The sequence below is a fragment of the Stegostoma tigrinum genome, chromosome 2, assembly GCF_030684315.1.
Source record: "Stegostoma tigrinum isolate sSteTig4 chromosome 2, sSteTig4.hap1, whole genome shotgun sequence".
In the NCBI taxonomy this organism is placed as follows: domain Eukaryota; kingdom Metazoa; phylum Chordata; class Chondrichthyes; order Orectolobiformes; family Stegostomatidae; genus Stegostoma; species Stegostoma tigrinum.
The window spans coordinates 21707984-21726810 of record NC_081355.1 but is presented as its reverse complement, the minus strand read 5'-3'; the positions used below and the strand labels follow the sequence as shown (position 1 = coordinate 21726810).

General features: G+C 41.3%; 1 protein-coding gene across 1 annotated transcript in view; it reads left to right on the top strand.

Annotated features, from left to right (window-relative positions):
• The first annotated feature begins 7262 nt into the window (after positions 1 to 7262).
• Positions 7263 to 18827, top strand: part of znrf2b (zinc and ring finger 2b) — a 217518-nt gene continuing 205953 nt past the window's right edge. Inside the window, exon 1 of the mRNA XM_048522155.2 lies at positions 7263 to 8706. Within this exon, the coding sequence (XP_048378112.1) occupies positions 8235 to 8706 (472 nt within the window). The 5' untranslated portion in view covers positions 7263 to 8234. The remainder of the gene's footprint in view (positions 8707 to 18827) is intronic.

Genomic DNA, 18827 nt, shown 5'->3' with positions numbered 1-18827 from the left:
TGTAACAGTTCTATGTTTCTGTGATTCTGTCAATAATCTTTGCACCTTTGAGTTAGCTTGTTTTCAGTATTAAACAAGATATTTGCTGTTGATAATAAAATGTGGCTTATTGGTTCTTAACTGTGAAACTGGCACAGTCTGAGATCGCTATAATTGGCCAATTTAAAATTTGCTATGATTAGTGCTGGAGTGACTAGGAAGGAATTGAATTAGTGCACCCCTCTGGCCTTTGATTGTAACAGTGTACAATTTTTCATTTTGTGTATTTTATGTTTCTCTCTCATTGCTCTTGCGTGATCTTTCTATATCTATCGTTTCATGTACTTCTTTCTCTCTCATTGTTAGAGTGGTATCTCCCTGCATATTCTTCCATATCACTCTGTTTTTACTGTTGCTGCAAAAACTCTCTGTTGTCACATACTCACAGAATTGCTATGGCTCACAAGCAATGCTTTGTGCATGCAGCTGTCCTATTCCCTAGTGCCCACCTTCTGCCTTCTTCCCATATCCCTGCACACAGCTTCTACCTAAATAATCATTTTACACTCTCCTGAGTACCTCAATACAACATGCGCCCATCATATTTCTAGGCGGTGCATTCTCTACCTCACTACACACTGAGTGAAAATGTTTTTCTCACATTACCCTAGTTTCATTTGGATACCATGTTAAAATGATCATTAACCTTTTTTTTGTTGCAAGTAATTGGTATGTGGTATGCTGTAGGGACCAGAACATGGTGAACTTTGTAATATTCAGAGGAATGACAGTTCAGAATGGTTGCTACATTTGCTGGTTGGGTTGCTGAATTCAGTTCTGCCTAGCAATAGATTTTCAGCAATTCCAAGGTTTTCAATGGATCAGTGAAGACAACCTGGTGGTCGCAGGTAGTTGAGAAAGAGGGTGTACAAAGACAATTGAAGGCTCAATGCAAAAAGGAACCATTAACTTGTGCTGTTGAGATGTGACATATAGTCAGAACTTAGCAAGTGGTTCTAGGATTTATAATCAGTGAGATAGCAATCAATTCTCATAGAGTCATAAAGTCACACAGCATGGAAATAGACCTTTCAGTTCAACTACTCCACACTGACCATGTTCCTCAACTAAACTAGTCCCACATGTCTGTGTTTGGCCCATGTCCCTCCAAACCTCTCTTATTCATGTACTTATCCAAATGTCTTTTAAATGTTGTAACTGTACCTGCATCCATCACTTTGTCTGGGAGTTCATTCCATATATGCGCCACTCTGTGTGTAAAAAACTTGCCATTCATCCTTTTTAAATCTTTTTCCTTTCACATTCAAAATCTACCCACTAGTTTTGAACTCCCCATACCTGAGGGAAAAGACCTTTGCATTTCACCTTATTTGTGTCCCTCATGATTTTAAAAAGCCTCTCTAAGGTCACCTGTCAACCTCCTATGTTCCTGTGAAAATGTTCCAGTCTATTTTTATAACTCAAACATCCATTCCAAATCACATTCAGCTAAAATGTTTCTGAACCCTTTCCAGTTTAATAATATCCCTCCTTTAGCAGGGCAACCAGACTGTACACAGTACTCCAGAAGAGGCATCAGCAACATTCTATACTACCACAACATGATGTCCCAACCTGAAGATGCAAAGGTGTGAGCAATGAAGGCAATCAAGCTAAACAATTTCTTAGTGACCTTGTCTAACTCTGACATAAATTCCAAAGAATTGCGCAGATGAATACTTAGCTCTCTCCGTTCTCCAACACCACCCAGGGCCCTGTCACATTAAATATGTAAGTCCTGCCCTTGTGTGGTAATGAAGTTAATTAATGTACTGCAGTTCTTTTACAGTTATCCAATTCTAACACATTTTTATCAAATTTCAGTATCATCGCTGCTCCATAATTAATAGTACTGTTGGGGCTCAGTGAGAAATAAGGAGCAGTTGTACAACCATGTGCAGGTGGAATACAGGAGGAATCTTTGAGAGTTGGTAGGTAGCTAGGTGTTAGAGTTAAATATTTAAAGAAGCCTGTCCTCAATTAATAGTTTGATAAAGTCGAGAGGGGTGTTGAAAGCCCATGAGCATTAATTGCAATAAATGAAATAGTCTGTTGATGATCTCTGCATGTTTACATGAGTAGGGTCCCTTTGCAATAACCTTCATATTCTTGGGCGACTGAAGTAACCAGGCTGACTTGTTTCTAAAGTGTACACAATTGTCGCATCAAAACCCTGGTTAAACTTAAAATTTGTTAAGCCCAGTCGAGCAACGGAATAGAAAGCAATCAGTGCACAATTCCAACATTTGTTGTAAAAGTTGCATCCAGGATTGAACCAGTAGATGAAGGAGTGTAATTGGACCTGGGACAGGGAATAATAAATATTAAAAAGGAAATGGCAGTACAATACAAATTTTGTGCACTCTAGAGTTTAATCATACCATCTGAAATGTACAACTTTGATGCAGTGTATTGTTCAATGTTTCCTTCCAGCATCGTTACAGTGTGATTTCACTGTGTGTTGTCTATGAATCTGTCTCTGTCATTATTACTGTGAAATTTCTCTGTGTTGTTTCACGTCTCACTCCCATTGCTATTGTGTGATCTGTCTGTGTATTGTTACAAATCTATATCACTCATTGTTATTGTTTGATTTCTGTGCATATTCCATCTGTCTCTTTTTCTTATAGGTACACATTATTGTTCAATCACTACCTCACTCATTGCTGCTGTTTGATTGCTTTCTCCCTAATCAATCCTGTGTGATCTCACTGTAAACTGTCCAAAGTCCATCTATCAAACTGATAGTGTGAGATGTCTGTGTCTGTTGTTTTACACTTCAATCATACTGTTATTCCGCTTTCTTTCTGTTTACTATCAATGCGTAGTCACTAGGAATTGTCCCATGTGTCACTCTCATTATTTTTCTCTGATCTCTGTCTATTGTCCATGTTTCGCTCTCATTGTTACTGTGTGATCTCTGTATGTTGTTCCAAGGCCTTCTCTTGTACTTTTACTTGTGTGTTCTCTATTTATTGGTTCCATGTGTTTCCCTGACTGAGTGATCTCTCCTTGTGTCACTGCATGTCTCAGTCTCATTATTTTTGTGTGAACTATCTGTGTACTGGTTATGTCTCACTTTCTCATTGTAACTGTATGATTTCTGTGTGTTGTTCCATGTCATAGTCTCATTATTACTGTGGGATCCCTCTGCGTATTGCTCCATGTATCTCCTGCTTGGCTACTGTGTAGTCTCTCTGTGTGCTGTTCCATCCCTCTTTATGTCACTGCTACTGTATGAACTCTGTGTTTTTCCACTTCTGACTCATAGTGTTACTGTGTGACCACTGTATTTGATCATGTCTCTCTCTCTCTCTTATTATAACTGTATGACCTCTGTGTGTTTCCCTGTCACATTCTTGTTGTTACTGTGTGATCCGCCTGTGTGTTGTTGCATGTTTCTCTCTGTAATAGTTACCATGTGATTTTGCTGTGCATTTCCCACATATCACTCACATTTTTGTATTGTTCCTTCACATTCTTTCATTGTTGCTGTGTGATCTATCTGTGTATTATTCCTTGTCACTCTGTAATTGTTACTGTGTGATCCCTAGGAATTTTTGTATGTCTCACTCCCATTTTTACAGTGCGATATCACTTTTTTTCACAATATCTATCTCTCTTCCATTGTTAATGTGTCATCTCTCTGTATTTCTTCATGTTTATCCCTCAGATTGTTACTAAGTGATTTGAGTCCATATTGTTCCAGTCCTAAATCTCATTATTACTGTGTGCTTTTTCTGTGCATTTTTCGATGATAATGTTGCATTTGCTGATTATTGATCCATCTTTCTCTTGCTCATTGTACAATGCACAAATATCAGAGTCACAACATCTGATGCTCATTATTACTGTGTGATCACTGCGTATTGTTCCATGTCTCACTTTCATTTTTACTGTGTGATCTGTCAGTGTATTCTTCCATCTCTGTCTCTCTGGTTGTTACTTTTGATATTTCTGTGTATTATTCTTACTCTCATTGATATTATGCACTCTCTCTGCATACTGTTCTGCCTCTCAAGCACTCTTGTTGTTACTTTCTGATCTGTCTGTAATGTTCTGTGTCTCACTGCCATTTTAAATGTATGATCTCTGCATTACTGGCCCATAGCTCACTCTCACTATCACAGTATTGTTTCACATTTCACTGTGGTCGTTGTCATTGTTGTTGTGTATTGTTCCATGTCTCCTTTTCATTGTTGTGTTATGACATCTCTGTCAATTGCTCTATGTTCATTTGTGTTATTGTTACAATTGATATTTCTTTGTATTGTTCATATGTCATTCATTGTTACTGTGAGATCTCCATGTCAATTCTCACAGCGCCACAGTGCAATATCTTTGTCTCATTCTTTTTTCCACATCTCATTCTTATTATTTCCAGTAATTGCTCTGTGTATTGTGCCTGGCTCAGTCTCATTTTTACTGCATTATGTCTCTGTATATAGTTCTAGCCTCTCTCTTTGTGACTGTGCAATCTTTCTGTATTGTTAACATATCACTCTTAGTTACTATGTGATCTCTTTCTGTATTGGTCCGTATCTACCTTTGTCATTGTTACTTTGTGAAGTCTCTCTGTGAAGTCCCATTACTCTCTTCCTTGTTGGAACTTTGTGATCTATCTCCATGTTGTTCCACGTGTTAGCTCATTGATTGTTACTGTGTGATCTTCTGTATATTGTTCCAAAGCTATCATTTCAACAGTTACTGGTGATCATTCTTTGTATTGTCCCATGTTACTGTCTCACTGATACAATGTGATCTCTGTCTATACTGATCCCTATCTATATCATTCAACGTTACTGTGTGATCACCGTTTGTATTCTACCCATGCCTGTCTCTTAATTTGTTGTTGTGAGGTCTGTGCATTGTTCCACACCTTTTTCTCACTTTGTTGCAATGTGTTCTCTCTTTGTATTGTTCCATAGTTCACTCGGATTGTTACTCTGATACCACCCTGTGTGTTGGTCCATGTCTATCTCTCTAATTCCTACCATATGATCTTTGTGTATTGTTCAAAGTCTCATTTTCACTAGTACTGTCTCTTCACTGATTTCTCTATATTGTTCCATGTTTCTTGTCTCTCATTGTTTCTGTGTGATCTCTGTTCATTGTTCCATGTCTAACTTTCACTGTTATTATCTGTTCTCTCTGTTCCATGTCTCTCTTTCTGTCCCCATTGCCTTATTATTGTTGCGTGATTGCTGTGTTTTGTTCCATTTCATAGAGTAATAAAGGATAGAAACAGGCCATTTGGCCCACCATGTCTATGCTGACCAGCAAAAACCAAACTACATTTTCCCACTTAACTGCACTTGATCTATAATCTATTATGCCCAGGCATTTAAGTACACAACCAGATGCTTCTTACATGTTGCGAGGGTATCTGCTCCCACCACCCTCTCAGGCAGTATGTTCCATATTTCTATCACACTCTGGGTGAAAAAATTATTTCTCATATTTCCTCTAAACTACTTGCTCCTCACCATAAATGCATACTGTCTGGTCTTAGGTACATCTGCCATGGGGAAGAGATTTTCACAATCTACTCTGTCTAGAGTGTGGAAGCAGGCTTGGTTCAGACCATCAAGTCCACACTGATTCTCCAAAGAACAGCCCACTCAGACCCACTCCCTACCCCTGTAACCCTACATCCCCAGTGGCTAATCCACCTAGTCTGCATGTCCCTTGACACCATGGGCTATTTAGCATGGCCAGTCTACCTAACCTGTACAGCCTTGGACTGTGGGGAGAAATCAGAATATCCAGAGGAAACCCATGAAGACACAGGGAGAATGTGCATATTCCAAAGTCACCTGAGGGTGAAATTGAACCTGGGTTCCCTGGTGCTTTGTGGCAGCACTGAGCCACCTTGTCATCACTCAGGATCTATGCCTCCCATAATTTTGTATACATCAATCAGATCTTCCTTCAGTCCCCTCTACTTCAAGGAAACTTAACCCAGCCCACCTAGTGTCACCTCAGAATTGAGACTTTCCATTCCAGGCAACATCCAGGTGAATCTCCTCTGCACCCTCTGCAGTGCAATCATGTCCTTCTGATGGTGTGGCAACCAGAACTGCACACAGTAGGCCATCTGAGGCCTAATAAATGTTTTAGCAATTAACAAGACTTTTTTGCTCCAATATTTTATGAAGGCAAGCATCCCGTATGCCTTCTGCAGCACAATGTCTACCTGTGCTGTACTTCCATTGTTCAGGTCTCTCTCTTCTCATTATTATTATGCAATCTCTGTGTATTGTTCCATGTCTCATTTTAATTGTTGCTGTGTGATCTTTGTGGATTTCAACCTCTCTCTCATCGTTACTTTGTGACCTGTGGATTATTTTCTGCCCCCTCACTCATTATTACTGTATGATCTCTGCATTTTTCAGGATCACATTTTCATTGTTACCATCTGATCTCTGTGTAATTTTCCCTATCACTCATTATCTACCTCTCTCTGTTTTACTGTCTGATCTTTGTGTATTGTTCTATATCTCACTGTCATTGTTACTGTCTGATCTATCTGTATTATTCCCTGGCTCTTCTCTCTCATTGTAACTCTCTAATCTCTGTCTATGATCCAGTCTCTCACTCTCATTGTTACTATTTTATCACTGTGGATTGTTCCCTGTGTCTCTCTTTATTAATGTATAATCTCTTGTATTGCTCCCTACCTCTGCATCTCATTAATACTTTGTGATCTCTATAGATTGTTCATATCTCTCTTTTCATTGTCACAATGTGAGCTCTGTGCATTGTTCCATCTCTCTTCCTAATTGTTACTGTGGTCTCCGCACATTTTCCCCGATCTGTCTCTCATTATGACTGCATGATCTGTGTATATTGTCCCAGCCTGTCCTTCTCATTGTTACTGTGTGTTATCTGTGTACTGTTCCTGCTTCTCTCTCTTTCGTTGTTATTGTATGATCTCTATGTTTAATCCTGTCTCTCCCTCTCTCTGTTACTGTATGTTCTCTATATATTGTTCGTATCTCTCTCTCTCTCATTGTTACTGTGTGATCTCTATGTATCGTTCCTGCCTCACTCTCTCTCTCATTGTTACTGTGGGATCTCTTTGTATCGTTCGTCTCTCTCTCATTGTTACAGTATGGTCTCGATTCCAGTCTCTCTCATTCTCATTGTTACTGTGTGGTCTGGATTCCAGTCTTTCTCTCTTTCATTGCTACTGTGTGATCTCTATGTATTGTTCCTGTCCCTCTCTCATTGTTACTGTGTGGTCTCAGTACATTGTTCCCTGTCTTTGTCGTCGTTAACCGTGATATCTGTGTATTGTTTCCCCCACGTCTCTCTCTCTCTCTCTCTCATTATGACTGTGTGATCTCTTCCTGCTGTTTGTGACGTGCCCTGACGCGAGGAAGGGGGTGGCCAGTCAGTCAGTCATTGAGTAAGTCTCCGTGTTTGTTGTGAATGTGCCTCGGTGTTATCTGGCCGTCCTCTGGACTTTAATGATGCGTGCGTGTCGGCGTTTGGATGTCCCCCTGTCGAACAGAGTGCCAGGAGCTCCCGAAGCATGAGGAAGGCAAAACGGGGTGGGGGCAAGAGGAACTAGTTGAACCAACACACATACACAGAGAGAGAGAGAGAAAAAGAAGGGGGGGGGGCTGAAAACAAAGAGAGAGGAAAAGCAACAGCTCACTTTTGTTTTTGTTCTGATTGCCATGCTGTTGGTTTAGCGCTGCGATGGCGGATAGAGCGGGGCGGCAGCAGCAATCCGGAGGAACGGCAGTAAGAGCAGGAACTGAATCGGGAGCGGAGCCAGCGCGGCACTCCCGCCGGTTGCAGTACACTCACCCGCGGGCCACTTGCTGAACCTTTCTCCCTGTCTGCAGCGCCGCCTCGGATCTCCTGCAAAAGGGCTGCAGCAGCAGCAACGGTATGCACCAAGGCTGACTCGCTTTCTTTAACTGGGATCTTTCTGTTCCTCAAGTAATAAACACACACATCCCGTGCTTTTTGTTAAAAACAACTACCCCCCCCAAAAAAATACAAAATCAGCGGAACAAGGGGCAGCAGTGGATTCGAGAGAAACATTGGGAACCTCAATCTTTTGGGGGGGCTGGGGAAGAGAAGGATTCAGAAGCGGAAGAAAGTGGCTCAGAAGTTTGTTAGCGACCGATTTGAGAAGCCCCTACCTTTCCCCCCCTTCCTCCTGCCCCCAGGTCACCCCCATGGGGGCGAAGCAGAGCAGCCCGGCTCCGAGCGGTCGCACCCGGGCTTACTCGGGCTCCGATCTGCCCTCGCACACGGTCAGCAGCAGCAGCAGCCGCTCGGTTGGGGGATCTGCCGCCGCCGCCGCCGCTTCATCATCATCATCGAGCGCCTCGGGCCACGGCTCAGTGGCCGGCTACGGGTTGGCCCCCACGTCCAGCGGCCGCTTCCACTTGGTCTCACCGCCGCCGCCGCCTCCTCCTCCTCCTCTTCCACCTCCAGCCGCCGGCGGTCCCAGGTCAGCGACTGGCGCCGGCATCAGGAACCAGTCGGTCAACATCCCCAACAGCGGCGGCACTTGCAGCTCGCAAGAGGAGTCGGAGGGCAGCACCCCGGAGGAAAGGACACCCGAGCGGCCGGGAGCACACAGCTCAGCTCCCCGCTTACTCATCGGCTCGCTGCCCGCTCACCTGTCTCCTGACCTATTCGGAGGTAAGCGCCTCTTTAGAAACCGGGCGGTGTGGGAAACGCGCTTTCCCGAGAGGACAGGACCCCGAGCCTAACGGGACGGGCTCCCCTGTACTGGGGGGGTCCTACCCTTCTGATGGAAGAGGGGTTTTTCCTATTGATATTGCTAAAAGAATAACTGGAACGAATTTTAACAGGTTCCATTCCTGTCTCCCTCCCTCAAAACGCGGATCCCTCAAACCCTTCAGTGTTCCTTTGTGAACAAAACAAAAGCAATGACAAAAAAGAAGTTCCAGAGATTAATCGGGACCCCTGTTGCTGACAGCACTGCCTTATCAATATGCGGACTTTCAAGCGCTTGCGTACATTCTGGCTCTTTCATTGGGAAAGCGGTCATGCTTTTGAGAATATCGCCCCCCGCCCCTCACCATTTCCCCAAGTACCGTGTTCCGCACAGATTTGATGTCCCCACCGATCTCACAGGCACCACGGACTGAGGCCCATGGCAATTTTTGTTTTTTTTTGTTCTGGGGCACCTTCCCATTATTTACATCTGTGTTTTCAAAACATGTCGTCCCCGCTCTGGGGCTGGCTGTTAACAGGTGATGTGAAAAGGGGCTCTGTGCACCGAGCACTCTCAACTGGAGACTTGCACAGCTCCGACCGGCGACACGTTGCTTATTCCTCGATGCATTATTTACTCGAGTACCGGGTTCTGATTCGGGAAAGCAATTTGCAGCCCCCCGGGTGTTTATATAGTCACTTTACCCGAAGCCAGTAAAACGTGAAACCGCGGTATAAACTCGGCTGTGTGATTGAGGAGTTTGAGATTACAATGTAGATTGCAACTTGGTTGACAAATTGTCAAGTATCCTGCTCACACACTCGCCCCTTTCTCAAGGCGCGGTGTAGTAGAATCAGTGAGTTCCTCGTTGCTCTGGGCGATCCCTGGTGAGGGATCTCCATTATTATTAGGATGTTTTCTGTGGAGAACTGTATGGCCTCCCACCAACACCTCGTCTCAGTAGCGTGTCCTAGGTCAGCTCAGCGAGTTTGGACTATTCCAGGCAGCACAGTGGTTGTTCCTGAATGTGTTTTGCTCTCGTTACATAGCTCATCGCTCTAGTGCTGAAAGTCTCGCCGTGTGATATAGTAAATGGCTAGTAAGGATGAGTTCATCGTTGACACATCAACACAGTTTAGAATTGGGCAAGAGAGATGAATGAGAGTTTTAAAACCTACAGAGGCACATAACTGAAAATTGTATAAATACTGTGATTGTCACAGAGTTTATTTTTCTTTGTATTCCTCATGAATTTCTTCCAAACCCATTATTCTACCTGGAGATAGTAAACTAATCTGCCGCTATAGCCAGGAAGGCTGGTGAACAGTTTGTGACCAGGCTACGGAAATATTTTCCCAGTATACGTTAGGAGGGGTACTAAGGGAGACTTCCACCTGCCTGTGTCCTCTCTACAGGGAGGGATAGAGAGTGCACTCAGCTCTGTTCATCCTGTGGTGGTCAGTTATTATGCGACTGGTAGTCAGTTGTCGGGAGGTTTAGAAATATGTACCTGTGACTAATTTTTATGCTTAAGGAATTTACTTCCAGTTTTTAAATAGGTACCTTTAAATAGGCTGTGCAATGGTTATGATTTTGCAATAGCAGGAGCCCAGGGCTAAAAATAAAAAAAAGTGTGCCAAATCCCAACATTACAGTTTATGTTTAAAAACAAAATGAAACTAAAAAGCTAGAATTAGATGAAGGAGCAATGTAGATTATTCGGCCCATCAAGTCAATTCTGCTATTCAATGAGATCATGGGTGATCTACTAACCCTCAATTCCACTTTCCTGCCTTATCTCTTATAGACCTTGGTCCCCTTGCTAATTAAAAATCTGTCTGTTTCAGCCTTGAATATATTTAACAACTCAGCCTCACCAGCCCTCTATGGTAAAGCATTCTGTAGATTCACCATCCACCGAGAGAAAAAAATTCCTCATCAGCTCTGTCTTAAATGTGCTACTCCTAATTCTGAGATAATACTCTCTGGTCCTGTATTGTCCCACATAATAACCCATCTACCCTTTTGAGTCTCCTAAGAGTCCTGTTTGATTTGATAAGTACTCCTCTAATTCTCCTAAAGTGCAATGAGTACAAGCCCAACGTACTCACCCTCTACACCTGGGATCAACCTAGTGTAGCTTCTCTGGACTATCTCCACTGCCAGTACATTTTTCCTTAGAAAGGTCAACCAAATTGATCACAGGAGTGCTGTCACTAGTGCCTTGCATAGTTATAGCTTTTGTTTCCATTCTCTTTACTTCTCTTCCCTTTGACATAAAGGCTAACAATTTGCCTTCCCTATTACTCAATGAATGTGGATGCAAGTTTTTTGTGATTCATGTATTAGGACCCCAAACTCCTCTGTTCTTCAGTTTTTTTTTTGCCAGCCTTTCCCTATTTAAATAGCATTCAGCTCTTTTATTCTTTTTGCACAAGAGTTTAACCTTACATTTTCCATCTGCCAAGTTGATCCCACTCACATGACCTGTCTATATCTCTCTGATGACCCATCGTATCATCCCCACTATTTACCTTGCCACCCGTTTTTGTATCATCTGCAAACTTGGCTGTAGTACATTCATTCTCCTCACCTAGGTTATTAACACATGTTGTAAATATCTGTGGCCTCAGCACTGATCTCTGTAGGAATCCACTAGATACAGGTTCCCATCTTGAAATGCCCCCTTCCCTTATCCCAAGGGAATCACCTGACACCCCTCCAAGCTAAAAAAATACCCTCAACACCATGGCCTCTTATCCTATTAAGTAGCATTTTTTGGGGAAAGGGATTATTCAGTTTCTTATACTTTCTTCCATTAGCCCGATCTCTGTTATTGTTATAAAAACCCAACTGGTCATTTTTTGCTCATTTTCCTACCTGTTCTTAATTTATGATTAAAAATACTTTTTGAACATTTCACCTTTGTTTTCCTAGGTAGGGATGAATTTATTTAGCAGTCCAACATGTCCAGCAGGTCCACTTCTGGGAGAGACCATGAGTACAAACCAATGTTTCAACCTGTTCAGCTTGTTTCTGTAAAGGTCAGAGAGGGATGATGAACACATTAGTCTTTTGATTGACCTGACTTTGAGAATCAAACTATTTTTGGAACCGGTCTAACAGCAGGGGAATTCCACTGCTCTGTAATAAACTGTTGGATGAGGAAGTTACAGTTCTGATATTGATAAGCAAGCCTAGTTTAAAACCGAAACTGTTTAAAAGGGACAGAGTCTTCACAAAGAAAAACCTGTTTTCAATTTGAAGAGCTGTAAGGTTGTTTCCGTTGCATCAGAGATCCTTGAACAAACAAAGGTGAATGCTGTGGAGCACTTTTAATGGAAGTGTACATTAAGTAAATGACAAATGATGCTGTCCTATCAGAGTTACTCTAATAAATGTAAATCTGACTGGAAATTCAGAAATAATGTCATATTAAGTGCTATGTAGCTTTACAGTCTTTGTTTTTAACTCCCACTGTCCAAAACCTGGTTATTTCATGATGATTGGAACCCAAACAGTTTCTCCAATATCTTAGCAAACTTGATGTGGAGATGCCAGTGTTGGACTGGGATGGACAAAGTCAGAGGTCTCATGACAGCAGGTGTAGTCCAACAGGCTTATTTAAAATCACAAGCTTTGGGAGAGCTGTTGCCTGATGAAGGAGCAGTGCTGCAAAGGCTTGTGATGTTAAATAAACCTTAGTTAACCTGAGATGTTGATTAAGAAAAAAGTTGTTGCTTAATTTATTTTTAACAAGTGACAACTAACAACTTCAATATAATTATCATACCCAATATGATGAATCTGGCTGAACAGAGACTTCTGAATTTTGACTGTGCAAACACAGTATTTCAGATTTGTAACTATTGGTGACATGGTGCTATTTATTAATATATACTGTGATGAATTCTCAATACAAGAATCTATTGTGGTTCTGTGAATATTCTCTAATAGTTGTTTGACAGCTGTTGAAAATGATAAGGAACCCCTTGTGTAGTAACACATGTCCTGCGGTAATGGGATATAGGGTCTGTCACGAGTTGCTGCCAGCTTTCAGTCGGCCTGTCTGTTGGTAAACACTGAATGGAGGCTGGGCACTTCTACAAGGAAGTGCTTAGGTTTTGCCACAGTTGCACATTTCCAGGCAGCTTTTGTTTTGGAAGTATTCATTGTTGAGATCTGGACGACACTGGCAAGGTTAGCATTTATGGCCTAATTTTTGTTTTCTTTTGGAAGGGGTTAGTGATTTATAAGCATCATTATTAGTGGCATGGTTGCAGAGTAATGAATCTTGCAAGAGAACAGAAAGGGAGAATGCTATAGTCACTGATTAGAGTCACTGGCTCAAGGAAGGAATGATCGGGAGATTAATGGCCCAAATCTTCCTGTCAGCAACAATGCAATAGCTTACACTGTTAACTCTATTTTAAATTACATTCTTAGCTTTTACATCAGCTACAGTGGGAAGCTTTCTCTTGTGTCTTCAGCATGGATCAATTATTGAGAGGAAATTCGTGGCCTGGTGGCAACAGGTCGTTGAGGCAAAACTGTGCCCTTGAGGTCTACCTTCAGTTCAGTTTTTACAAGTGTTTTAAGGCTAATTTTAAATCAATTTTCACTCTAGTTTCTTCAACTACATCCCTGCATCTGTACCTACCGAGAACAGCATTATACCATTCAGGGTTTATAAAAGAAGTAATCTAGGTAGGTCCTGGATAAACAGCCCTGGTTTACTCATTGACAAGTCCCATTGGAGCCATATCTAGTGAACAGGAAGATTGGAGTTCCAGTAAAAAGCAAAAGAACTGCAAATGCTGTAGTTCTGAGAGTCACCGGACACTAAACATTAACTTTGATTCTTCTTCATGGACGCTGAGCTTTTCTAGCAACTTCTGTTTTTGTTGGAGTTCCAGTGTAAGTTACACCCTGGAACCTCTTGCAACCTTCAATAGCTGAGAATGCCTCCTGATTTGCAGCTACTAGGACCTGGAAGTTCTGCATCATTGTTCCTGTATCTAGGAAATTAGGAAGGGAAAAGGAGGGGAGAGGTTTTCAAATTATGTACTGTAGCAGTAAATGTAATCAGACGTATGGCAAACAATGAGGAGAAGAGCAGAAACTTTCAGGGGAAGATAAGCTGGTGAAGTAAGCAGATGACATTTAAATGCAGAGAAGTGTGTTTTAGTTCGAAGAATGAGGAGGTATGAACAGTACAGTCTTAGAAAAGGACTTAGGAAATGAGAATCTTGTGGTGTACAAGCATGGTAAAAGAAGATGAGAAACATGTGGAATTCTTGGTTTTATCAGGAGAGGAAAAGAGTACAAAATGAGGGTGTGATGCTAAACCTATCTAAAATATTAGTTGGGCTTTAGCTGGAGTATTGTTAAAATTCTGGGTATTAAGGAAGCTAAGTTTTTGAAGGGAGAACAGATTTACTGGAATGGCACCATAAATGGCTATGAGAGTAAATAAGAAGAAATTGTTTCCAGTGGCAAAATGGATTGCTAACTGGAGGATGCAAATTGAACATGGTTTGCAAAGGCATCAGAGACAACAAATGGAAACATTTTCTTTCAATATGGAAAGGCATTCCAATCTGGAATGCACTGTCTTAACAAGTAATGAAAGTAGATTTGGTCGTGATATTCAATAGTAAACAAGATAAAAACTTGAAGGGGAAAATAATTACAGTACAATGGGAAAAGACTAAGAGGATGATTTAATTGGATAGCTCCAACAAACAGCTGGTACAGGTCACTTGTCCACTTTCTGTGCTGTATCATTCTATGGTTCTGTGATTGGTTTGAAAAAAGATTTGATAAGAGTCCTGTTTAGGTAAACTATTCTAAAGTCATTTCTAAGAAATTGGAATGTAAGAAGTAGGAGCAGGAGTAGTCCATTCAGACTCTTGAATCTGCTTTGCCATTCATTTGGACCCACCTTGGCTCATTTCCCCCATACGGTGCCTATTTCCCTTGATAACTTTAATATCAAGAAATCTACGGATCTTTGTCTACAACAGGCCGAATGACTGAGTTTGCACAGATCTCTGATGCACAGAATATAAAGGATTTCCCAGCTACTGAGTGAAAAAAACCCTCCTTGTCTCACATCTACATGGTCTACATATTATTCTGAGACTATGTCCCTTGGTTCAAGACCAATCCTCCCCAGTCGATGGAAACATCCTTTCTGCATCTACCCTGTTCAGCCCTGCAGGAATTTTGCATGTCAATAAGATCCTGCCTCTGGGCCAAGAGGTCTGGCTTCAAGCCCCAAATGCCCGGTAGGTGTGTCAGAACATGTATGAACATGTTGATTGAAAATAATTATCCTTCTTTAATTATGGAGAGTAAAACTGTACACAATACTCCGAACACAAAAACAAATAAAAACAGAAATTGTTGGAATAGCTGAGCAAGTCTGGCAGCATCTGTGGAGAGAAATCAGTTAATGTTTCAGCTACAGTGACCCTTCTTCAGAACATTACTTGCAAGTGCAGCCTCACTGAGGTTATATATAATTGAAATTAAACATTTTTAGTTTTGTGGTCTAAACAATTAGTCTGATCAGCCCTAATATGGTTGCACCTTAAATCATTTATTTAAGATTTTCTCTCCCAAGGAAGGGAATATTGACGAACAATGCAGACATGATGACATTACTTCTCTTTACTGCCCATTTAATAGGTATTCACTTGCAGCTGCATTGTGATGTGGGAAAGAAACAAATGTTGCCGGAAAAGCTCAGCAGGTCTGGCAGCATCTGTGCAGAGGCAGCAACGTTAATTTTTTGGGTCCGAGGGAGGGTCACCGGACTCAAAACATTATCTCTGACTTCTCTTTACAGGTGCTGCCGGACATGCTGAACTTTTCCAGCAATTTCTATTTTTGTTTCTGATTTACAGCATCTGCAGTTCTGTTGGATTTTACACTGCGAAGAGGGATTACGTATTATATTGCGTGTCACGTATAAGCTAGTAAAATGCCTATCATTGAGTTGCATAGGACCAGGAGTAGGCCATTCAACCGTTCAAATTTTGTCTGTCATTCATACAGGTCATGGCTGATTTGTACAGTGACCCCATTTTCCCATCCTGTCTCAATGTCCCGTAATGCTCCTGCCTAATAAAAATCATATTAGACTCAGTTCTGAATTTTTCAATCAACCTAGCCTCAGTATCTTTTTGAGAGAGGTTTTATCCAGATTTTCCCTACACCCTTGTCTGAAGATGATTTCCTGGTTTCATCCATGATTAGAACATAATTGTTTTAGGATTAGGTCACCTTATCCTGGATTATCTTTCGCTATCAAAGCTGCTAGTTATCCGATTCAGATAATTAATTCATCAATAATTCTTAATTACCCCAGCCCGTTATTATCTATATATAACGAAATATGAGGCTAGACTTTGCAACCTGTCTGCATGATTTATCATTCTGATGAATCTGCACTGCACCCAGTCCAAGGGCGATGTATCCTTCCTGAGCTCGCGCCGAGGATTGACTGCATTCCTCAACATGGGGCATAACCAGAGGTTTTCATTCTAAGCAAGGGGTTTAATGCATACATGCAAATGACGAGACTTCTGGCTTATGCCCCGGTAAAAGTTAATTTTGAAGACACTTCATTTGTGCTTTGGACTGCTGAAGTGTTCGTTTCCAGCTTCACGGAAACAGGGGAGCGTCTCTTGTGTCGCGCTTTGGATTTGACTTTCAGGAGTTGGGGCTTGTGTGAAGCGTGGCACTGGTGTGTGCACTTTGCTTCACGACATTGAGCGGGATTGGCTGCAGGGAGGGCTCAGGAGACAGGAAACAAAACGCCTTCCTTCCTGCAGCAGTGTAAACCTGTCCGCAGATGGGTTTTCTTGTCGTGATTTGTCTCGGTGTATTTTTTTGCATTACTCGTCTTTGCGCATGTCTGCTTCAATGTCTTCAGTAGTTGCAGTTTGGTGGCAGGTGTTTTCTATGTTTCTGGGTTTGATGCACTCCTTTTATTCTCCAGGCATGTACCATTAATGAAAAGCCGACCCCCTTTGTATAGCAGCGGGCTGCGTGTTCAGTATGCTTAATGTTGCTCCAACTACTCTGTATACAATGGCCCATAACCCTATGCCGAAAAGCTACGTTAATTATAATGTCTCTATTTTTTTTTAAAAACCGGTGCTGTCCTGTATTATATCAAACTTAAAATTGTTGCTAAAATTGCTTTAACATCTGCATTTTTACCCAAGGAAAGTCTTTTGTTTATCATGGGTGTGATAAATTTTTAAAAAAGGTACGTGTAAGATACTGGCTGGCCAATTATGCGGTCAACAATATTATTTTTCCAAGGCCTCTTTAACCTTGCTGTCGTCTGGAATAAGGCCAGAGAGAACTTGAACTTTACAAACAGTAGTTCGAGATTAAGTTGATAGTAAAGAGCAAAATAGGGCCCCAAACATTTTACTGACCTGAAGTTTCCCCCCATAGTTTCCAACGTCCCCCTACCTCACCCCTTCCAGATACATTGATTTATAATCCTGGTCCTCACTTAGAAAAAAAAATTGAGACTTTGCTAGACGTTCACTAATTGAACATAAGTGATGTTTCTCTTTATGTAGATTACATGGTTTTATGATCAGAAGTTTCCCCTCAGCTGGCCAATGCACTCTGAGAATCTTGGGTAGTCATTCAGTCTCTTACCTGCTCATGCACCTTTATTACTTGCCATGCTGCAGAATGATGAGCACATTAGAAGTGCTCAGACTGGCTTATGATATTCGTAATGCGTATGCCAGATTTAATTAAATATCTTGCTATTCATAATATTGCAAAAATTTGACCCTAAGTTGACTGCCAAGAGCCTTGACAACCAATCCCTGTTTTTTAAGGTGAATGTGACATACCAACTGCTACCGAACAAATCGCTTGCCCACAATCTCAACTGTTGCTGCAACAAAGATCAGCTAATTGAATTTTCAGTGTGCCTTGTCAGCACAGTCCCCCAAATACTGGATGCCTCAAGTCATAATTTTTGTTGGGCTTTATTAAAGAGCAATTGTCTTTTGGACCCCCTGCTACTTTCCTAGTAGATTGGAAGAGTTCACCTGATGTCCTACCTGCTTCTATCACCCGCAAGTGACATCACATAAACAGATCAACTAGTCATTAATCTTATTGTAGTTTCTCAGATCACTTCGTAAAATGCTTGCCATAATTTCCTACTGCAGTAACCATACTTCAAAGTGATATCTCATTGTCTGCAAAGTTCTTTGCAATATGCTAGCATCATGAACGGTGCAGTACAAGTACAACCTCTTTCTTTCTGTTTAACTATGTCCTGTCAATCTTGGAAGTTGCAGATGCATTATAGACATTTGTGTAATGGGATTCATGACTTCACAAGCGTTTCATCTGATACCTTAGTAGATCAAACACATGATTAAATAATGGCCAGTGGCTTGATTAATGTGTTCATCCTGTGGGTATTTGTATTGAGTTCAGTTTTTACCATTCGTTTCATATTTTGACAACTAATAGGAATGCAGGGTTTCTTTCTGTGATGCTTCAAAGGTTACTGCGATAACAATATGTCACTGTTGTACTTGGGATATAACTGGAGCATGTCTTTGAGGATTTGGAATGTTTATACACCTTTGACATTCTTTTCATTGATTGTGTAATGTCAGTTATAATGTTTTCACCCAGAATGTTCTTAATGTACATGTGTTTGGAATGTTTACACTCTGAACTTCCTTTTAGTTGTTAAGTGAATCTCATTGCTCTCGGTGGCAAAAATCCTCTGCTGCTTTAGTAAGGGATCTGGATTTGGTACTGTCAGCGCTCAGCTGGTTCAGAAGCCTACTTCTGAGTATTCAAGCTAAATATGCCTTCATTACGCTGTTGTGCAATGTATTTTAGAACTTTTCTAACTCAAGATAATCCCTGAAACAAATTTTCACAAGAAAAAGTTAAATTGATGCATTTCCATGAAATCTGGAAACTTTAATCTAACTAACATGAGATTCAAAAATTTATCTGGATGCAACTAAACAAAAAAAATCAATTAATAGATGGTGTGTTTACTAATACAGTA